Source organism: Bos grunniens, chromosome 2, assembly GCF_055505025.1.
Source record: "Bos grunniens cultivar Pamir isolate PY7600 chromosome 2, Bosgru_T2T1.0, whole genome shotgun sequence".
In the NCBI taxonomy this organism is placed as follows: Eukaryota; Metazoa; Chordata; class Mammalia; order Artiodactyla; family Bovidae; genus Bos; species Bos grunniens.
Window position 1 is genome coordinate 12,658,051 of NC_141166.1, and position 22,811 is coordinate 12,680,861.

The 22,811-nt window shown below is 52.0% G+C and overlaps 1 protein-coding gene across 17 annotated transcripts in view; it reads right to left on the reverse strand.

The window, feature by feature from the left end:
- Positions 1-241: 241 nt before the first annotated feature.
- Positions 242-22,811, reverse strand: part of MECR (mitochondrial trans-2-enoyl-CoA reductase) — a 36,021-nt gene continuing 13,451 nt past the window's right edge. For 2 of the 17 annotated variants that reach the window (XR_015139199.1, XR_015139203.1), the window contains exons 2-10: positions 20,044-20,141; positions 19,468-19,599; positions 10,957-11,100; positions 8,282-8,384; positions 6,927-7,029; positions 5,561-6,171; positions 2,665-2,725; positions 2,463-2,535; positions 242-600 (exon numbers count right to left, since the gene is read on the reverse strand). Coding sequence is in view for 10 of the 17 variants with exons in the window: in XM_086332586.1 (XP_086188712.1) it covers positions 438-736; positions 2,463-2,535; positions 2,665-2,725; positions 5,561-5,634; positions 6,927-7,029; positions 8,282-8,384; positions 10,957-11,100; positions 19,468-19,599; positions 20,044-20,141 (1,087 nt within the window). In the remaining 7 variants the exon portion in view is untranslated. Of the gene's footprint in view, positions 2,072-2,462; positions 2,536-2,664; positions 2,726-5,560; positions 6,172-6,926; positions 7,030-8,281; positions 10,819-10,956; positions 11,101-19,467; positions 19,600-20,043; positions 20,142-22,811 lie in introns of those variants that run through there. The other 15 variants (XM_086332609.1, XM_086332653.1, XM_086332593.1 and 12 more) reach the window with 11 other exon arrangements.

Consider the following 22,811-nt stretch of genomic DNA (forward strand, 5'->3'; position numbering starts at 1 on the left):
ACCGCAGGCCACCTGAGAATGAGTCAAACCTTCCTTTTTAGAAGGGTCTCCTCAGTGGGCTGGCACGGCTGGAGGGCAGAGATCTGTCTGACTGGCTCTTGTGCCCTGCCTGTCCTGCCCAGGCATGGCTTTACAGGGCCATCAGGACATGCTGCTGGGGCACAGGCATAAGGCGGCTTCTTCGTGCTGGGAGATGGTGAGTGCCTGGGGATGGTCCTTCTCCAGAGAGGACTTCTGTTGGTTTGTGGGTTTTTTTTTCCTCCTAGGAGGTTCAGACTTTATTCAATACCCTGAGGCCGGCCCCCCAATTCTCTGAGTCAGAAGGGACAGTGGGGAGAGGTGCAGCCTGTGGGTGGTGGAGGCCCAACTAGGGGGTGGGGGGAGGGCCCGAACCAGTCCTGCTGATCCATCTCCCCTCCCGCTTGGCTCTGGGGTTATTACGTCACATGGTGAGAATCTGCTTTGAAGACACGAAGGGCTGCGTGGATGCTTCTAGGGCACACAGGTAGTCCTGCAGCGGGACCTCGGAGCAGGCGGGGGCCGTGAGTTGGCCTTGGCGGATGAGATCGCAGAGTGTGAGGATCAGCTCCTTGAACTGGTCTGTGGGAGGTTGGAGGACGCGGGGAGATGACCCGTGGGACTCCCTGCCGGTGGGAGCTGGGGCCGGGCTCCAGGGAGGCCTCCACCGCTTCAAGACGCCTGGGCTTGGCCGGGGCGTGGCGGCTGTGGAGGCAGCCTGGTTCCCGCCCGCCCGAATTCGGGACAGTGAGAGCCGAATTCGGGACAGTGAGAGCCAGGTGGGGATAGGGTGCGGGCAGCGGCCCCAGGAGCTGACAGGCAGGTGGTGGCTGCCAGGCACAGAACCTGACTGGGTGTAGCTGGGAGTCCCGAATGGTGCGAGGGCGGGAAGCCAGAGGAGGAGGAGGGGGTGGGTGGTGCCTGGCACAGACAGATGAGCTCTGCTGGGGGTGGAGAGCCTTCCCTGAGAGCCTGAGACTCCCTCAGGACCTTTCCTGTTGAGGCCACCAGGGTCCCCTCCCGGGGCCTGCCTCCCACTTAGGGACCCAGGATGGCAGAGGAAAATGAGAAGTGAAGGCCTGGCCTAAGAAGTGCTTTTTCATAGACATTAGTTCATTCGATATTCAAACTGAATTGTATCTCCTGCTTGAAACACTGTCCATGCTTCCCATTTCCCCTTAAGATAGAGTCTGAGCTCCTTAAAGAGGATTAGAAGGCCTCCCATAATCTGGTCACAACCAGCTTCCCACCCTCTCTGATAGCCTTTTGCACATGCTGTTTTCTCTGCTTGAAACACCCCATTCACAGGACCACTCCCCTCTCCTTCACTGGGAGAAGGCCACATCATTCCTCAGGCTCAGCCTGGGAGCGATGGTGGTCACACTCTGGGGAACCCATCCTCTGGGAGAGGAAGGAGAGTGTGTCTGGTTCAGGGTCTACAGTCAGAGCGACTGGCTGTTCACATCCTGGCTGCACACTCTTTAGGTGGGCGTGACTCGGGGCAAGCGACTTAGCCACTCTAAATCTCAGTTTCCGCCTCTGTCAAACATGCTAACAATAGTTTAAACAATTATGACTGTTAAAAAAAATTTTTTTTGACCGAGCCTTGAGGCCATGTGGGATCTTAGTTTCCCAATCAGAGATTGAACTGCTGTGCTGGAGAAGACTCTTGAGAGTCCCTTGGACAGCAAGGAGATCAAACCAGTCAGTCCTACAGGAAATCAACCCTGAATATTCATTGGAAGGACTGATGCTGAAGCTGAAGCTCCAATACTTTGGCCACCTTCTGGGAAGAGCCGACTCACTGGTGATGCTGGGAAAGACTGAGGACAAGAGGAGAAGCGGGTGGCAGAGGATGAGATGGTTGGATGGCACCACCAATTCAATGGACGTGAACTTGGGCAAACTCCAGGAGATGGTGAGGGACAGGGAAGCCTGGTGTGCTGCAGTCCATGGGGTCGCAGAGTCTGACATGACTTGGTGACTGAACAACGACAACCCCCTGCAGGGGTCTTAGCCACTGGACTGCCAGGAAGTCCCAACAATTATGACACTGAAACCAAGGCAGGGGTTAAGTAACTTGCCTGATGTCCCAAAGCTGGGCTCGGCAGAACCTACAGCTAGTGATGGTGGAAGCAAGATTTGAGCCCAGGCAGCCTGTTCTCTTTACTGGGCTGTCGTTCACGGCAGTCTTCCCCACTGTCAGCTCCTTGGGAGGGCGGCAGGAGCTGTCCTGTTCAGTGGTCCCCTTGAGGACAGGCCCACTTTAGCCTAAAACTATTTGCTGACTGTAGTTGTTTCTAGAGGCTGTTATCCTTTATCCTGTTTTGGGGTTGGGGTGGGGGGCTTCTGATCACCTCTCCTGGGCTCAGAGTCGCTGGTCACTTCTGAGTAGGCACTGCCCTCTCGTGTGACCCTTGGTAACAGGGCTATCATCCACTCACCTGGACTGTGGTCCTTCTTCCACTGGGATAACCAAAAGCCCCGAAGTTTGAGATCCTTAAAAATAAGCTGGCTCTGTGGAAATAGGAAGGACAGGCACTAAGGTGCTCTGAGGGCAAGAACTTCAGGCTCAACGGACAGACTCCCCCAGGCGCGGGGCACTGCCCGAGTCTAGACGACTGTGGTGTTCAGACCCCAGCTTACCACAGAGGCGATGACAGGCTGCTTGGCCATTCCCCCATAGGTCACCATGGTTCCTCCAGGCCTGAGGAGTCCAGAGAGAACAGAGTGGTCACAGGTAGAGACAGCGTTACAGCACCGTCTATTCCAACCCTGGTTCCTGAACCTTGTTCTCAGAAGCCCTGCGTGTGTGCGCGCTCAGTCGTGTCTGGCTCTTTGCAACCCTATAGACTATATAGCCCGCTGGGCTCCTCTGTCCATGGGATTCTCCGGGCAAGAATACCGGAGTAGGTTGCCATCTCCTCCTCCTCCAGGGGATCTTCCTGACCTACGTATTGAACTCCCTTCTCTTGCGTCTCCTGCATTGACTGGCAGGTTCTTTACCACTAGCGCCACCTGGGAAGCCCCCAGAATCCCTGGGAAGGGTTAAAAAAAAAATACACATTCCCACGCCTGCCCCAGACCCAGTGAATCAGGTGCAAGGATCTATATTAAAAACAACAGAAAACAAAGAAGCAAGCAGACACCCCCTGCAGATGACCTAGATGTCTAACCAGGGTGGGGAGCCCACTGATTTAAGCTCGTGCCCAGGCTTTGAGGAAGAGCTGCAAGGAAGAGTGCTCTGCTAAGGAGCTCATGACCTGAGTCCAGCTGGGCTCTGCTCCGGCTGTTTACTGGGTGTTTACTATGTGCCTGGGTGACCCTGGGCAGCGGGCAGTGGGCCACGCCGCCTCTCTCTCTGGGCAACTCTCTTTCAAAGGACCAGTGAGATGGAAGCAGCTCAGGATGCTAAGGGATATTGTGGACGGTGCAGAGGACGATGGTGAGTGTCAGGACCTGCTGTCTGACACCCCCAGTGGTCAAAGAGGAGAGAGGGGCTTGTGTCATTTTAAAACCATTAAGCTAAGTCTTCACGTGCCTGACTTAAGCTGTGTGCCCCTTCCTGCTCCCCCAGCTCTTACAGGAGTTTGCTGATGCAGGATGAGCTGAGGTTCACTCTGGGACAACACAAGGGAGGCTTGGTGAACTCCAGAAGGGCAGAAGCTGCTGCGAGGGGCAGGGAACTCTCTGTCCTTGAGGCTTGGGGCCAGTTTGGCCTTCAGTTCCTTCATCTGCCGCCCAGCTCTGGAGAGTAGCTCCTGTGGCAGGGAGCGGAGCTGAGCCCTCCCTCTGTGGGCCAGCACTGCTGCTGCTGCTGCTGCTAAGTCGCTTCAGTCGTGTCCAACTCTGTGCGACCCCATAGACGGCAGCCCACCAGGCTCCCCCGTCCCTGGGATTCTCCAGGCAAGAACACTGGAGTGGGTCGCCATTTCCTTCTCCAATGCATGAAAGTGAAAAGTGAAAGTGAAAAGTGAAAGTAAAGTTGCTCAGTCATGTCCAACTCTTCGCGACCCCATGGACTGCAGTCTACCAGGCTCCTCTGCCCATGGGATTTTTCCAGGCAAGAGTACTGGAGTGGGGTGCCATTGCCTTCTCCACTACACTTGGTTTAATCAGAATGGCTACCGTTTACGGCCTGGGTGGGAGGGGAGTTTGGGGGACAATGGATACATGTACATGCATGCATGTATGGCTGAGTCTGCTTTTTACCTGAAACTATCACAACATTGTTTGTTAATCAGCTATACCCCAGTACAAAATATAGTTGCTGTTTTTTTTAAAATCAGAATGGCTACTGTTTACTGGGTGTTTACTATGTGCCAGGCACAGGTCTGAGCATTTCACATGTGCTGGCCAATGAGTCCTCAGGGTGACCCCAAGGGAGGACTTTGATGATGCCTCTTTCACAGTCGAGAAAGTGGGGACCCACCTCTCATTTGTACAGCGCTCTGTGGGGACCTCAGAGCCCCTTAGACTCACCTTCTGAGGTAGAAAAGGTTTATATCCCCCCATTTGACTGATGAAGAGGCTGAGGCTCAGATCATTTTTCATGTATTGCCTAGATCACATAGATTCCCCAGCTAGTGAGCAGCAGCCTTTCTGACTCCAAAGCCTACACTTGTGACCACTGAGCAAGACTCTGTCCTACGATGGGCCACGTAGGGATGGCAGTTGGCCTCGGAGGCTGCCCGGAGTCGTGCTGAAGAGGTGTGCTCGGCTCACAGCAGCACGGGCAAGCTGACTGCCCTCTCCGGGCCTTGTCTGGATGGGGTGGGAGCGGTACCCCTTGCTCAGGTAGTTGCGGGAGAGGTACGTCACACACTCTGCACAGTCTGGTGCGTGGTACATGCTCTGTGGTTGTTACCCCAGCTCTCTGATCTCATGACCCATTTTCCCATCCAGTCTGTGCGTTCTAGAGTGTTCCCTCGGTGGCTCAGTCATCTCAGTAACCCTGGCTAAAGTGAGTGCTAGCAAACAGGAGTTAACAAACACTGGTGCTCTAGCTGGGAGGTGTCCCTTAAGGCGCCCTTCCATTCCAGAAGTTTATGTGAAAGGAAAAAAGGATGAAAGGATGTACGCTGTCAGCACTGTCAACGGTGCTCATCCTCCTCTGTGGCAGGATGGTAGGTCAGTTTTGTGCTTAATTTTCCTTTGTGTTTTTACATGCTTTCAAGATGTTTTGTAATAATGGCATAATGTTACCTTTAAAATTAGAATCTATTTTTAAAAGCTAATACTCTAGGACTTTTTCAGATGCCCCTAGGTTATGAACCCTTAACTGCTCCCCTTTCACAGAGGGCCTAGCAGTTACTACTGGGGTCCCCGGGAAGACAAAGCCAGACGGGTCTCGGGGCCATCTGTAAAGAAGGCTGAGAAGGGGCGGGTCCAGATAACTAGGACGGGACAAGGGTTCCATCTTCCTACCCAGGGGTGTGCTGACCTGGCCTTGGCTTGCACTGGCCACTGGCACTTGGTGGTCCTCCTGGCTACAGCCCGGGAGGGCGCCAGCGCACTGGACCCGAGGGGCCGAGGGACTTACGCCAAATGCCGCAGCAGCTCCGTGGAGCTTTTCCCGCCAACGCAGTTGAGAGCAAGCCGTGGCTGGGGCACGTCCTGGGAAACAAGAGATCAGCAGTGAGTGAGCTACCCCTCTGTGGGGTGGAGTGTGTGCGTATGTGTGTGTGGAGGGGGTGAAGGGGAGGGTGGCTTGAAGCTTGCTGCAAACCGCACTTCCCTGGCCCAAGGGCTGTGTCTGGAGGGAGTGAAAAGTAGGACCCTCAGGCCTTCAAACTCAGTCTGGGGAGGGCCTTTTCTTTACCAGCTTAATCTTATTATCTGTTTTAGGCATACTCAGTCACCTCTTTGCAGACTCTTTGCAGGCTCCTCTGTCCATGGGATCCTCCAGGCAAGAATACTGGAGTGGGTTGCCATACCCTCCTCCAGGGGATCTTCCCGACCCAGGGGTCAAACCCACGTCTCTTCCGTCTCCTGCCTTGGCAGGTGGGTTCTTTACCACTAGCATCACCTGGGAAGCCCACGGATCAGCAGTGTTGTTATTGAGTTGCTCAGTCGTGTCAGACTCTGCGACTGCATGGACTGTAGCCTGGTAGGCTCCTCTGTCCATGGGAGGATTTTGTTCAAAACTCACCTCTGGAAAGAACAGACAGAGGGCATCTGTGCTGTGTTCTGACAGACTTCATGTCCCCTCTCCTCGGCACTTACAGGTTGGTTTTTATCAGACATGCTGACCTACTCTTCAGAAGTGTTCTCAGGTGAGTGTGTCCAGCCCCGCCAGGGGTCAGTGACTAGAGACGGGATGTGGTTTGATCACTGTGAGGGGTGCTGGGCAGGTTGAGGGGCTTTTGAGTCTGGAGAGGCTCAGGCCAGCCCCGACCCCACCACCTCTGACTGTGTGGTCTGGGTAAACTCCTCACTACCTTTGACTGTGTGGTCTCGGTAAAGTCCTTTGTCTTTTCTGAGTCTTCATTTTCTCATCTATAAAACAGACGGCACCTACTTTGTAGAGCTGCTGTGGGGGTTTTCAGGTAAAAAACATACGGCAGGTGCCTCATAAACATGACTTCATTCCTTTCTCTTCCCTCCCGTACCATAGCCCCTCTCCCAGCTGAGACTCATGTCGGAGGTGTGGGCTGATGTAGCCCATCAGAAACCTTCAAAATGACAAATCAGGCGGGGTCTCCTAGACCCTGTCTGTCTCTACGCTGTCCCCTCAGCCCCTGTGCACTTACTGCATGCTGTCCCCTGACTGAGGGAATGGGCTTTACCCAGCCACAAGGAGATGGAGGGGGGATTCTGGAGACGAACAGTGGGCCAGTGCCCAGCTTTCCGAACTCAAGTGACTGCCTTTTCTCAGTGAGATGGGCCTGGTCCCTTTTCACTGGTACCTTAAAGAAGCTTTTCATCTCAGGCTTTCTTAGTTCCTCTTCTGTGACAACGTGGTTGGCCCCCAGATTCTTCAGTCTGTCGGTCAGCTTCTGGAGGTCAGGTCTGGAAACCAAACACAATCCAGGGTCCTCGGTCACATCTGCCCACTTTCTCCACCAGAGGCTCCCAGGACCCCTCTGCCACAGGTATGAGAACCGGAGTTTCTCTTTGTGGGAAGCCGGGCCCAGCCACCCAGTCTCAGCACACTCCAGCATCTCCTGGCCTCAGTTTTCTCACTGGTGTGAGAGAGCGCTGGGTGGTTGCTACCGCTCCTACTGGTCCCAAGGACGCTAGAAACCATCTGGCCCCGGGAGGAGTTGGTTCACTTCCTGATTTCTTCTATTGAAACGACAAAACTCCGCTTCCTTTCCCCCGTCTTTTCAAGAGGCTCTTCAGAGTGTTGTGCAAACATACCCTGGCCCACGAGTGGCTTTGTGCCTGTTTACCAAGGCAAACAGAGCAATTCTTGTTAGCACAACTAAGGGGATGGGGAACTGGCGTGAGTATCAGTTCTCCTAATGAGGCTGGACTTCCCTGATCGACCCAGCCACATATGTGGACAGTGAGGCTTAAGGAGGCTGGATGATACAATGGAGAGAGAAAGAGTCAGGAAACTTAAGTTTGTCGTTTATTTGCTGTTTCTTCCTGAGCAAGTGGCTTCCTCTCTCTGATGACAAACCTGCCCCGTCTCCTTTACATCTGTATTTAGTGCACTTCAAGGCATCACGCAAATGCAAGGGAAACGGGCCTTGGGTTAGTCAGTTCACAGAAAGAAATACAGCTTAAAACATTCCCAAGTGTGAACTGTGGTTTTGAAAGCATGGGCTTATCAGAAGTCAAGCATCTTAAAAACTCAGGTTGGGAGTGAGGGCCTTCTCTACCTCCTTCCTGCCCTCCCTTTACATTTCAGTCACTCATCTTATAGCCCCGGGGCTTCCCTTATAGCTCAGTTGGGAAAGAATCTGCTTGCAATGCAGGAGACTCGGGTTCGATTCCTGGGTCGGGAAGATCCCCTGGAGAAGGAAATGGCAACCCACTCCAGTATTCTTTCCTGGAGAATCTCATGGACAGAGGAGCCTGGCGGGCTACAGTCCATGGGGTCGCAAGAGTCGGACACGACTTAGTGACTAAAACATCCTATAGCCCCAAACCACTGGACTTGAGGGCTGGAGGCTGACTCAGCCCTTAGCGAGCAGCAGCTGCAGGAAAGGAGGACCGCTTATGCAAGGGCGCCACCTGGTGGAGACTCGGGCACCTGCGGGTGCCAGGCTGGAGAGGCCCAAGTGGTGGGCTGGGATCAGGCCTTTCCACGCACCTGTCCCGGAGCACGTTGATGGTCCTCAGGCCCCGGGCGGCCGCGATCTGGATGACCGCTTGCCCCACTCCACTGTTGGATGCATTCTGGATGATGGAATCCCCTGTGGGGTCGGGAAGAGACTCAAGTCGAGATCTGTAACAGGTCAAGGGCTTTCAGCCTAGGATCCTATTAGAGGGTCAGAGGTGGAGTTCTCAGACTCTGAAGGGACTCAGGACCTGGCGGCTGAGCCTTCTCAGTCCTGGGAGTGTTGCTCTCTCCTCCCAGGGCGCCCCAGGCCTCTACAGCACCCATGATGCCTGCCAGGATTCGGCAACTCAGAGTTCACTCTGGATGCAACTTAGCCCCTGCTGTGTCAAGGATTTTGTATCCTTCATCATCCTCCCAGCTCTTAGGTCAAGTCTCTGCTTAGGTTCTTTCTTTGGTTTGCAATGTCTCCTCTCTCTCCCATTGTTTTGAAATCCTATATACCATAAAAGCACAGCTCCAGTGTGGCTTCTTATGTGAAGCCTTCCTAGATTCTTCCCCCGTGCCCTCCCACAGCACTCTATGGTCAACTCTGTTAAGGCTCTTGGTCAGCCTCGACTTACAGCTTGTAGCTCAGTCCCTTTCTATCAACAACCTGTGGCTTCTTGAGGGAAGATGCGCTATTGTCTTGGAATGGGATTAGAGCTGCGATGGAGAAACTGGCAGCTCCTGAATCAGGGTCTGTGATCAAAGCCCAGGCCTAACTTTGCACTTGAGCTGAGTGGGGATGTGTGGGCTGTGCTGGGAAAGCACGGGCTCCGGAATGAGACGTACCAGGGTCTGAGTCCCGGCTTTTTTACCGACTGTAACTAGAACTGAATGGGGCGGGGCAAGCCCTGACCTCTTTGAACCTCAGTTTCTTCTCCATAAAAGAGGGGTCCCAGGAGCACCCACCGGGGTGCTCCTCATTAGAGTCCAGGGCTATCATGTCTGAGGAGGGGCTCCAGTCCTCTGAAATGCTAGCTAGGTTTAGAGAGGCAGCAGGGACCTCATGCTAGAGACAGAGGATTTTCTGGAAGAAGGCTCATCATTCTTAGCTAGGGTCAGCCTACCTCATCCAGGGGTTATGAAACCAACCTAGTGGGTTATGAACTTTTTTTCCTTAATGGTTAAATTTGAGGAAAATAGAATAAAAAATAGTGGAGTGTATCACACATGGTGAGGGTAAATACTGTTCCATGAAACTCTGGTTTCCATTACATATATATTCATACATGTCTATGTACTGGAGGACAGTGTACAGTGTTATTTGTTATCATGGGTCAAGATCATGTTTCACACCAGCCCTGGGGCAGGAAAGAGGAGACGTGGTGTTGGCACTTGACGTGGGTGGTGCCAGAATGGCCTGACTGGACCTTACAGCGACAGTCCTAACCAGATGGGCCTGGGGGGAGGGGACGCAGGTGACCACAGCCTCTGCTGCACTGGGATTCAAGCGAAGGTCCCAGATCACACCTGCTGGGTTTCTCCGCTAGAGAGACCCAAGGCTGCTTGGCCACAACTGGGGGACCTGCATCTGTCTCTGCAGGAAGCTGGCACTGGCTTTCAGCTGACCACCCTCCTGCATCTCTCACCTCAGTCGCCTTATCAGCGCGACAGAGATGGGCTGGGCGATCTCTAGGGCCCTGCCTGCTCCTGGATATGTGTGGTGTGCAGGGTAACCCTGCAACCACGGTAGATGGGAGGTGGTGGGTAACTGGCCCAGCCTCCTGTAATTCGGAGGTTAATTCTGAGGAGGATTCTGTGAGGGTCTCTGGAGGCTCCCCAGCAGGACTGGGCCCTGGCCTCCCATGGCGGGAACCAGCCTTCACTGGCCTTTCCCCCTTCCTTGTCCCTGGTTCCAGTCCCCCACTCTTGCTTCCTGGGGTCACCTTCCCAGGGACCTGTCTGCCCTCAGTCTTTGTCTTAGGCTCTGCTTTCAGGGAATCCCTGAATAAAACACCTGGCTTTGTCATTTCCTTGCTGAGTGATCTTGGGTGAATAATCTACCTCTCTGGACCTCAGGTTCCTCCTTTATCAAGAGGGAAGATGGTACCAGGGGTGCCCCTGTACCGCTCTGTAGGCCAGGCCCTGGGCTGAGGGCTGCTTGGCATGTCTCTGTGAGCGCTCAGAACCTTGCCTCCCTGTTTCACGGATGAAGAGTCTGCTGATCTGAGAGGTCAGCTGCCAGTCGGTGAGGCCGACTGGGGCCCTCAGCTCGCCGCTCTGACGGCCCAGTGCATTTGACGGGCGATGCATGGGAGGGCACGTATGTGGACTGGAAAGTGCTCCGGCCGTGCTGAGTGGCAAGACTAACGCTAAGTTCAGCATTTTACTGAAAACACAGGGACTGTGTCTGTCTTGTCTGAGCTCTGCAGTCCCAGAGCTCAGCACAGCGCCACACGATTTTTGCTGAGTGACAAAATTCCACCCCGAGTTCGAGGGAATGTGACCCCTCAGCGGTTTTCCAGGGTGTGCGCCTCCGTGGGGTTTCCGCCTGTTTTCCAGGACCCAAGCTGACATCCTTCCACCTAAAGCAACAAAAGACACACTCACCCAGGTCGGGGGCGTCTTCCTCGCGGGCCGTCACCCGTAAGTTCCCAGGCCCCGGGGGTCGGGACGTGGGTCACACCCGTGGGCCAGGCCCGCTGGCCCACCGCGGCGCCTACCTGGCCGCAGCCGCTCAAAGTCCACCAGCATCCGGTAGGCCGTGCAGGGGTTGACGCCCAGCGTGGCAGCGCTCTGAAGAGGGATGTCACTTGGGACTGTGATGAGCTCTTCCTCGCCGAACACAGCCTCGGTCCGCCAGGTTCCTGGGGGAGGCCAGGGGAGTAAGGAAGGACCCCTCCATGCCCAACCCCAGCTCCCCCTCCTCGGTGGACAGGCGCTGAGGACAGCGGGCTTAAGGAATGCTTGGAGGAAAAAAAAGAAACCCTGAGGTCTTTCTGAATGTCTTTGAGCCCTGGTGATAATTAGGTTAGGGAGACTGTTAACCCCACATGAGTGACCGGGAGACTGAGCTGGTGTCACACAGCAGGAGGTGGAGGATCTCAAACCACTGGACTCTGAGGGTGAGAGAGCCACATCATTATCGGGGCAGGAGAAGTTGCAAAAGCCCCAGGTTCCCGCTCAGGCCTCATTCTCACCTAAGGCAGGGTGACTCGGGATGGTATTATGGAAAAAAGCATGCAGGTCATAGTCGAAGCCTAGGTGTGGGCCTGGCTTTGCTGGTCTGCTAGTTTGAGCACAGGGACTGAGTTCTGGTTACTCTAATGTGCAGATGACACCGGCAAGAAGAGCTTTGGGTGGTCTCCCCAAGAGATGCTGCACAGGTTACGTGATATACGGGAAATGAAACAACCCTGTAAACTGGGAAAAAAAGGCTCCTTAACCCCCAACCTTAAAACTCAACATTCAGAAAACTAAGATCATGGCATCTCGTCAATCACTTCATGCCAGATAGATGGGGAAACAGTGGAAACAGTGACAGACTTTATTTTTTTGGGCTCCAAAATCATTGCAGATGGTGACTGCAGCCATGAAATTAAAAGACACTTGCTCCTTGGAAGAAAAGTTGTGACCAACCTAGACAGCGTGTTAAAAAGCAGAGACATTACTTTGCCAACAAAGGTCCATCTAGTCAAAGCTATGGTTTTTCTAGTAGTCATGTATGGATGTGAGAGTTGGACTATACAGAAAGCTGAGTGCCGAAAACTTAATGCTTTTGAACTGTGGTATTGGAGAAGGAGATCCAAGAGTCAATCCTAAAGGAAATCAGTCCTGAATATTCATTGGAAGGACTGATGCTGAAGCTGAAACTCCAATACTTTGGACACCTGATGTGAAGAACTGACTCATTTGAAAAGACCCTGATGCTGGGAAAGATTGATGGCGGGAAGAGAAGGGGATGACAGAGGATGAGATGGTTGGATGGCATCACCAACTCAATGGACATGAGTCTGAGTAAACTCTGTGAGTTGGTGATGGACAGGGAAGCCTGGCGTGCTGCAGTCCATGGGGTCACAAAGAGTCAGACATGACTGAGCGACTGAACTGAACTGAACCCCGAACCCACGTTCCAGTTCCAGACAAAAGAATAATAAAATGTCCAGTTTAAATGCCTCACTCGAGGGCAGGAACCGAGGCTGTGACCTGCCCCGAGTCACCTGGCTCCCTGGGCAGATACTTATCCTACACCAGCTGTGAGCCAGGCCCTTGAACAATGTGCTTCTGGTGTTCGTGGGGCACTTGCTCCAGTGGAGCAGAACAGGAGAGACATGAATGAGCAAGTATGAGTGTTGTAAGTTATACAGGGAGAGAGAAACGGGGAGAAAACGACTTCAGACACGAGGAGTGAGGGACAGCTTCTCTGAGGAGGGGACAGGCTGAGAGGTGAAGGCAAGAGATGCAGCCACTCAGTCCGTGAACATTCCCATGAAGTAAGAAGCACAGACTCTTAAGCAGGACAGAGATAGGAGCAGAGCAGGACAAATACACACTGGAGGGGAAACCGTGGTGGGAAGAGCGGCTGGAGATGCGGCCGATGTGGCACTGGCTGGATGGACGTCATGAATCAGTGAAGTTGCTCAGTCGTGTCCAACTCTTTGCGACCCCATGGACTGTAGCCTACCAGGCTCCTCCATCCATGGAATTTTCCAGGCAAGAGTACTAGAGTGGGTTGCCATTTCCTTCTCTAGCGGATCTTCCCGGCCCAGGGATCGAACCCAGGTCTCCTGCATTGCAGGCAGACACTTTACCATCAGAACTACCAGGGAAGTACCCCTTTCAAGATCTTGACCTACAGTAACCGCGTGTTACACTCTAACGCAGTCCATTTACGTATACACACACACACACACACACACACACACCTAACAGAAGCCAAAGTTTCATGGAACAATACTTAACCTTACTCTATGTGACGTGTTGTACTCTGGGTCAGGGCGTGAAGAATGGATTTTAGTGAACAGGAAGCTTCTAATTTTAAAAATAAGTCTGAGGTGATTGGATTTACGCTTTAAGATCACCTTGTTGCCGCATATGTACGGATGGCCAGTAGGTACGTGAAAAGAGGCTCGACATCACTAATTATTATTGACTTCCCTGGTGGCTCAGATGATAAAGCGTCTGCCTGCAATGCGGGAGACCTGGGTTCGATCCCTGGGTCGGGAAGATCCCCTGGAGAAGGAAATGGCAACCCACTTCAATACTCTTGCCTGGAAAATTCCATGGATGGAGGAGCCTGGTAGGCTACAGTCCACGGGGTCGCAGAGTCGGACACAACTGAGCGACTTCATTTACGGTTTAAGATCACTTTGTTGCTGTAGGTGTATGGATGGCCAGGAGGTACGAGAAAAGAGGCTCGACATCACTAATTATTAGAGACATGCAAATCAAAACTACAATAAGGTACCACCTCACACTGGTCAGAATGGCCATCACTAAAGTTGACAAATAACAAACGCTGGAGAGCATGAGGAGAAAAAGGAACCCTCCTACACCGCTGGTGGGAATGTAGGATGGCACAGCCACTATGGAAAGCAGTATGGAGGTGCCTCAGAACACTAAAAATAGCGTTGCCACATGATCCATCAATCCTACTCCTGGGAATATGTCCAGACAAAACTATAATTCAAAAAGATACATCACTCCTATGTTTTTAGTAGCACTGCTCACAACAGCCGAGACATGGGAAGAACCTGAATGTCCATCCACAGATGAAAGGATAAAGAAGACGTGGTGCACATATACAGTGGAATACTACCCAGCCGTAAAAAAGAATGGGACAATGCCATCTGCAGCAATGTGGCTGCAACTAGAGATTATTTTAAAAAGTGAGGTGTAACTCATAAAGAGAAAGACAGATGCCACAGGATATCACTTACACGTGGAATCTAAACGATGGCACAAATGAGCCTATCGACAAAACGGAAACAGACGCACAGACATAGAGAACAGATTTGCGACTGCTGTAAGGGCGAGGCTAAGAGACTGGGATGGATGGGGAGTCTGGGGTTGGTAGACGCAAACTGTTATATTTAGAATGGATAAACAAGGTCCTACTGTATAGGACAGGGAACTATAGTCCATATCCTATGATAAGACATAATGGAAAAGAATAGAAAAAAAAGAATGTCTGTAAATGTATAACTGAGTCACTCTGCTGCACAGCGGAGATCGGCACAACATCGTAAATCAAGTGTGTGTTATGTGCTCAGTGGTGTCTGACTCTTTGCCGCCCCATGGATTGCAGCCCACCAGGCTCCTCTGTCCATGGAATTTTCCAGGCAAGAATACTGGAGTGGGTTGCCATTTCCTCCTCCAGGGGATCTTCCTGACCCAGGGATTGAAACTGGGTCTCTTGCATCTCCTGCATTGGCAGGTAGATTTTTAATCACTGAGACACTTGGGAAGCCCCAAATCAACTATACTTCAAAAAAAATAAAAAATCACTCTGTTGCTATGTGGAAAAGATGTGGGGAAAGGGCAGAGTAGAAATAGGAAGGCTAATCAGGGGGCTATTGGAGGGGCCCAGAAGTGAGGTGCTGGTTGCCTAGACTTTGGTAGCAGAGATGAAGAAAAGTAGATGGATTTGAGTTATGTTTTGAAGATAGAATCAACAGGATGTGAGAAGCTTTGGGTGAAAAGCATTGGGTGAAGGGTGACACGTCCTCACCCCTGCAGGCAGGGACCCACATAAACCAGAGTCAGAAATACGCAGATTCAAGCCCTGGCTTGCGGAGGACTTGCTGGGTCACCTTAGGGAAACGACTTGGAGCCTTGTTGGCGTGGTGTCTCAGGGTTCCTCAGCCTATCCTTTCAAAATTCTTGATTATGCGCTCATGACCCACTGCCCTGGCTCTACTGTGGTCCAGAGTAGGGAGCAGGGGACAGGCTGTTAGGTGTTCTGCAAGAGGGGAGAAACAAGGTGGGCTTTAGGGGCCAGGAAATGGGGTCAGGAGGCAGGAACACTCTTTACTAAAGGCTGTGTCAATCCCAGAGAAGACTGCTGGCTGAGAAAATAAGAGACTGAAAAACTGAAGGGCTGCTTTGAAGTCCAGAAGCTGTCTTGTCTTTCTCTGGGCTTTGGGCAGCCTACTTTTCAGATTTCAGCATCATCTTTATAATCATCACCCCCTTCATCTTAGTCAACATTTACTGTACTCTACTCTGTGCCAAACACTTAGTGAATGGCTCTCTGTGCATGAAATCAAAGGTGTTTTCTAATTCCTCTTAATGGCAGGACAATGGAAATCCAGCCCTTGACACAGATTTCTGGGGCTTGGCAATCGCTAATCCTCTTCTTAAGAGAACCTGGGTGGGATGGGGGCAGCTTCCACGTCAGCCTCCAGGGCTTTCAGGGGAAAGTAGAAACCCTTGGGCTTTCGAGTTGGAGAGAGGCTGCTTAAAAACCCCAGCTCTGCAGCTCGCTAGTTGTGTGACTTTGATCACGTCACCCTTTTTGAGCTGCAGTTTTCCTGATCCATGAAATGCAGAGGACAACGCTCCTGTTACAGTGTGAAGGCTGCACAGACTATTACTGTGCCCGGTACACAGCACGTGTGGAGCCCCCATGGGCTCCTTTTCTGATCGGCATTTCCCAAGCCTGAGTTCTGAGGGCTCCCAGTCCCCACTCACGTGCACCCAAGCCTTAACTGTCTGCAGCTTCTAATGCAGGGGTCACTAAACTATGGATCATGGGCCAAACCTGGCTCGCCACCTGTTTTTGTAAATAAAGTTTCACTGGAACACAGCCCACTTTTTAGTGTATTGTTTATGGCTATTTACAATGGCAGAGTGGAGCAGAAGTGGAATGGGCTGCAAAGTCTAAAATATATACTCATCGGCCCTTTAAGAAAAGTTTGCCAACCTCCCATCTAATGCATATGGAAATTTAGTGTTTGCAAAGGCCATTGTATGTATTCCCTCAGTAGAGACAGACAAGGCAACGATAATTAGCTCTATTTTAGAGATGGGGAAACTGAGGCTCAAGGTCACTGTGATTTAAACAAGGTCATGGCGGGGGTGGTAGCGTTGGTGGTGGAAGGAGAGCCTGCATCTGACTCCCAGGCCAGTGCTTGCTAGGCCCCGAGGTGCCTCAGGGGGGTCTGAGTATTTCCAATGGGCAAGTCAGTTCGCACATTCTCTGGCCCTGCCTCCCCCGGGTCTGGGGAAAAGGCTGACCACAGGCACAGCAACAGCTGAGCAGCTCATAGCATGAGAGATGACCAAGATCTGGCCAGCTGAGGACTTCTCTGGTTAATGACGGCCACTCTACTCAACTGCAGTCTTCTCCAGAAGAAAGACTGTCTGTTCAGTGCTACATGCTAGAGCCCCGCACGCCACGGGTGCTCACAAGATGTTTACTGAATAAACAGAGTTAATTATCATCTTGACAATGATAAAACCCTCATCCTCTCCGACTGGCACCTGGTTTAGAAGAATCACCTTTTCTCTGGGGGAGAAATCCCAGTTCTGGCTATGCCCCCACCACACACGTGCAATTACCCACATACACCTGGCCCGTGTCCTTTCTTCTCTCCCATCTAATCACCAAGCCCTCTTACTCCAGCTTCTCTGTCCACCCGTCTCTCCAATGCCACAGCACTGTTTGTTCAGACCCTTATCATCTGAAGCTTGGATTGCTTGGCCACCTCCTCATTGGCTTCCTGCTCCCCACTCCCCGCTCTGCCCTTACAGAGCATTCTCTGTAAAGTACAAATCTGATCAAATTGTTCCTCGTCTTCACCCTTCATCAGCGCCCCCCACCTCCACATACTGACTGTGGATGCGGGCTCTCCATGACCAGGGCCCTGTTGACCTCTCCAGCCTCATCTTGCTTCTCTGCACGCCCCCGCCCCGCTGTGACCCAGCCACACTGAGGGGCCTACAGTGTGGAGGGCGCTGTGCCTTCTCCCATCGCCACACCTTTGCCCCTGGCTGTGTTTCCGCTGGTCTCTTTTTGGCACCAGAGGCTGGTTTTGTGGGAGATAATTTTTTTTGCAGCAGTGGTCGGGGGTGGAGGATCAGGTGGTAATACGAGTGGTGGGAAAGCAGCAGATGAAGCTCCTGCTGGTTCCTAACAGCCGCAGACCGGGATCAGGTGCATGGCCCCCCGGGGGTGGGGTGGGGCGGGGCTGGGGACCCGTTCCAGACCCAGTTCAAGCCTTACTTCTCTGGGAAGCCCTTCCTGACGCTCCCCAAGACAGGGAGCTCTTGCCTTTGTGTTCACCCTGGGATGACAGCACTCATCACACTGCACTGTAGTAAGTGCCGTCTTCCCACCCCCAGCCAAGGGCACGTGGAGGGCAGAGGCTGTGTCTGACCCACGTTGGGGGCCCTTCACTCTGCACAGGGGGAGTGTGTGGCCCGAAGCACCAATCGTAGCCTGTGAATCTTGGCAGCTCTCAATCTGCTCACCTGGCTATGGCTCTTTCACAGCGCGGGGTGGTGGAGGGGGGAAGAGGGGTATAGGAGAGGGTGGGGCCATTCTTGGAAGCCTCCCAGATCTCACTGAAGGAAAGAGCGTTGTAGACTCCTGATACTATTTTTTTCCTGCCCGGTACATTCTTCTTTCTAGAACTGCTCCCTCCTAACCTCTGGGATTGTCAACTGCAAGGCCCCCCTCTCTACACCACACATGTTGGCAAGAGACTCAGCCGGGGCAACCGTGAGTGGCCCAAGCCCCATCCCCTGGTGATCGGTGCGTGGATGGGCAAAGACCCAGGTGGGCTGGTCAGAGCTCTCTGGGGGATGGGCGCGGTTGCGCTGGACACACTGTGGAGGACACGCTCTTCGGTTTGCTCTCAGGATGACGTAAGCCTCAGGCTGCCAGGGACTGTCCACTAAAGGTGTGTATCAGAGTGGGTCTGAATCTCAGCTCCACCAATTAATGGCCGGTGACCTTGGGCAAGTTGCTTCATCCTTTACATTTACTGCTGTCCCATCTGCAAAATGGGAATAATAACAATATCTACCTCACGCTGTGGGCACATGAATAAACAGAGGTAAAGCGCTTATAACAGAGCCTGGTACCAAAGGAGTGGTGGGTACTTGTTGCTATTTCTATATCACTGTGGGGACAGGTCCCATCGGAGGGCTAATGAGAACAAGAGAAAAAGCTCTCACAGCCTTGGGGTTTCTAGATCCAGTTGTGCCTGAAACTCTCTTGTACCTCCCTGTTCTACAAACCAATTAACTGCTTTTCTGGCAAAGCAAGCTTGAGTTGACTCTTTGCAAGTTATAACCTCAAGAGTCCTCATGTTGGAGAGAAGTGGGAAAGACAGAGGTGACCAGAGTCTAGGGGGCTCTCTTTGCAATCTGCTGTTTGAGTTTGGACAAGGGCTTCTTCTTAGGCTTCAGCTCCTCATACGTCCAATGGGGTGAACATCAGCCCTGCTTCCCTCTCGTGGCTGCTGCCAGGATCCATCTGTGTGACATTTGTGCCTCAAAACCCATCAAGTGCTAAAAAACACGTCTCACCAAAGACTCCTCACGCCTATCAGAGAAACTCCTCACCCGCAGTGTGGCTTATGCAGGGCCTTCCCAGGCGGCCCCACCTGCTTTGTGACCCCCCCCCTCAGTTTCTTCTGCAGCCCCTTCCCGCGGCACATCGTCTGCTGAGGCTACACCGAGTTTTCCTCCGTTTCCAAAAGTCACCGTTGTGTCTTTGCTCCGTTTGTGTTCTCCAAATGCCACCAGTTAGGGCTCATCTCCACCTACAAAATTCATCCATCAGAGGTCCCTGCCAATGAAGCCTCCCCCTGAAGCCCTCGAGACTGTCTTTCTCACACACACAGCTGCCAGAGGTGCCCTCTGCTTTCCGTGAGCCCGCAGCACTCCCTTTGTGGAGGCTGTTGATTTGGAGATTTCGTCAGTTAGATTTTAACCTCCCGGAGGGCAGGGGCTGCCTTCTTGGATTCCCCGTTGCACCCTTCATTCCCTAGGGATGTAAGAGCTCCAGTCAACACGGGTGCACAGTGCTGAGAGCTGATGCACCGCCTCCTGAGCAAGAGAAACATGCTGCTCTCCTGGCCCAGCTTCCATCCCCTTGGAGGTGGCTGTATGGACCTAGTAATAAATCCTGTGCTTTCTTACACTGAGACAAGGAGGAAATGTGTACCGTGTCTGTGAAATAGGATCTGAAACAACACATGCTGGAGACACCCGGAGAAACTCACCCAAACCAGGATTCGCTGGGATCACCCAGTCTCCTGGCTTCACCCCGGTCACACCGCTGCCCACGGCTACGACCTGTCCAACACCTTCGTTCCCTCCAACAGCAGGCAGCTGGGGAAGGAGGCCGTAATTTCCTAAGGGAGAAGAGCACAGAGGGTCATCCATGAAGCTTGGGTGGTGATAGCATGGGCTTTGGAGTCAGCCCTCAGCCCGATCTGACCAGCTGTGCGACTGACCAACCTCTCTGAGCCTGAGCGTCTTCATCTGTAAAGGGGGATGTACTCCTCGCTTTCAAGGGTTATTATAAGATTAGATAACACAGGGATTGAGCCCAGCATACTGCCGGCACTTCACAATGGTTGGTTTGCTCCCCCACTGCAATCTTCCTAACTCTTGAAAAGCCTCACATTCCAGGGAGGGGAGGCTGGAGAGGGCTCACACAGTGTGCAGACAGCCTCATCTGGAGAACAGCTGCCGCTAATCACAGGAATTTCACACCCACACCTGGGGAGGAATGAAAACGAGGTGGCGGCTAAGCAAAAAAGCCAATTAACATAAGCCACAGAAACCAAGGTTACCTTGGATCATATTTATGTCAGATGGATTGATAGGGGCCGCCAGCATCTTCACATGGACGTCTGATCCGCCCACAGCAGCCAGCTCCAGGTTCTTCAGTCTAAGCACAAAGCCAGAGAGATGTTCATGTCACCCAGGCTAGACAGGGAGTCTTTTGCTCAGATCATCTCCCCAAAGTAGGTCAGGCAGCAACATTTTTGAGCTGCCATTGTGTGCCCAGGGATGAGGGTTTTGTTAGGAGAGAGGAGCTAGAAGGAATTCGCACAGGATACAGGTTAACTCTCATTAACCACAAGTGGACAGTCCTGGTGACCTCTTGACCCCACCGCCCACTCCAGGGCAGAAAATGGTTAGAACTCCTGTGGGCCTGGGTTAGCCCTGTGTTGCCCAAACTTGCTTGATTCACCTGGTATACTAATCTTATGGATTCTCAGACCCCAGCTCTGACCCACTGAATCAGAATCTCCAGATAAGGGGCACCCCAAGGAACAACCGGGAAACCCTTGCATGGCTCATTTGTTCTCCGATTTTTCCTTTTGCTCCAACACACATAGGGAAGACATTTCCATTAGCTGCAGAGTGGTGAGGGGAAAAGAGAGATGGCTCATGGAGGTGGGAAAGAACTCCCTGGGTGACTGTGGCTCGGCCCCTGGAGAGATGTCCCTTCATGACAAGGATCCTGGTCTGTCAGAAAGGATGCTGGATGGAGAGTTGCTGGTCTCAGTGTGAAACTCCACCTCAGACGGCTTTGTCACCAAGAGCAGGTTCCTCCCTTGCTCCAGGCTTCCATTTCTTCATTTGTAAAATGGGGGTGATGTTACCATCACCTTCACGAGCACTTGATCACTTCCAAGGGCTCTTTCCATTTCAAGTCTGTACGGTTACTGCCTCTGCTCATAATGTCTACGCCCTAGACACCACGGTCTGTATCCACTGGAATGTTGGTTAATGGGTAAAACCTGCCCAGTGGCAATGCCCACGTGGTACTTTTGTTTTTTTAATAAAAGGAGACCTTCCAACCAGAAAGGGCTGATCTGTGTATTATTAACAGACCAATGGGGCCTCATGGCTTTTAATTATTAGAGAATCCTTTTCTGTCTCTCTCTACACCTCTAAGACTTCTTGTTTGCAGTGCTTTTCTCTGCCCAAATGTACTCGCTAAGCAATAATTCTCCTTATTTTTACTTCCTGAAGGCACATGTAACAGCCAACCAGAGGTTCTCAGCATTCGGCAACAGTGTCACTTCACTGCTGCTGCTGCTGCTAAGTCGCTTGAGTCGTGTCCAACTCTGTGCGACTCCTAAGCTGATGTAATTCTACCCGCTTCCTGCTGTAATCTGACCTTTTAATTATACCTGAGGCTCTGCTAAGGATAAAAGTGTGATTTCCAAGAAATGGCTTGCACTGGTAGTAATAAAGGTGACAGGTATTTATGAAGTGTTTATTATACACCGGGTCCTGTGGTAAGGGCTTAACTTTTGTTTTCTGGCAGAGTCAGGCTGGTATTCAGGATCTTTAGTTTCCTGACCAGGGATCTAACCTGTACCCCTGAAGGGGAAGCATGGAATCTTAAACATGGTCTACCAGGGAAATCCCTGTGCTGAAGGATTTAAATGCATAATCTAAGATTCCTGTGACAAAAGTATAAATATTCCCAATTTATCAAGCAGGAAATGAAGGCTCCTGGAAATGATGAAATTTACACAGAGGAGAATTGGCCAGACTTCCCTGAAAGCTCAGTTGGTAAAGAATCCGCCTGCAATACAGGAGACCCCAGTTTGATTCCTGGGTCTGGAAGATCCCCTGGGGAAGGGATAGGTTACCCACTCCAGTATTCTTGGGCTTCCCTTGTGGCTCAGCTGGTAAAGAATCTGCCTGCAACCTGGGAGACCTGGGTTAGATCCTTGGGTTGGGAAGATCCCCTGGAGAAGGGAAAGGCTACTCACTCCAGTATTCTGGCCTGGCGAATTCCATGGACTGTATAATCCATGGGGTCACCAAGAGTCAGACACGACTGAGCACAGCACACACACAAGGGAGGACACGCTTTACCATGACTGACCAGTTCAGTCTCTCAGTCGTGTCTGACTCTTTGTACCCCATGGACTGCAGCACGCCAGCCTTCCCTGTCCATCACCAACTCCTGGAGCTTACTCAAACCCACGTCCATTTAGCCGGTGATGCCATCCAACCATCTCATTCTCTGTCCTGCCTTCTCTTCCTGCCTTCAATCTTTCCTAGCAACAGGGTCTTTTCAAATAAGTCAGTTCTTTGCATCAGATGGCCAAAGTATTGGAGTTTCAGCTTCAGCATCAGTCCTTCCGATGAATATTGAGGACTGATTTCCTTTAGGATTGACTTATTGGATCTCCTTGCAGTCCAAGGGACTCTCAAGAGTCTTCTCCAATATCACAGTTCAAAAGCATCAGTTCTTTGGCACTCAGCTTTCTGTATAGTCCAACTCTCACATCCATACATGACTACTGGAAAAACCATAGCTTTGACTAGATGGACCTTTGTTGGCAAAGTAACGTCTCTGCTTTTTAATATGCTGTCTAGGTTGGTCATAGCTTTTCTTCCAAGGAGCAAGCGTTTTTTAATTTCATGGCTGCAGTCACCATCTGCAGTGATTTTGGAGCCCAGAAAAATAAAGTCAGCTACGGTTTCCACTGTTTCCCCATCTATTTGGCATGAAGTGATGGGACCAGATGCCATGATCTTACTTTTCTGAATGTTGAGCTTTAAGCCAACTTTTTCACTCTCCTCTTTC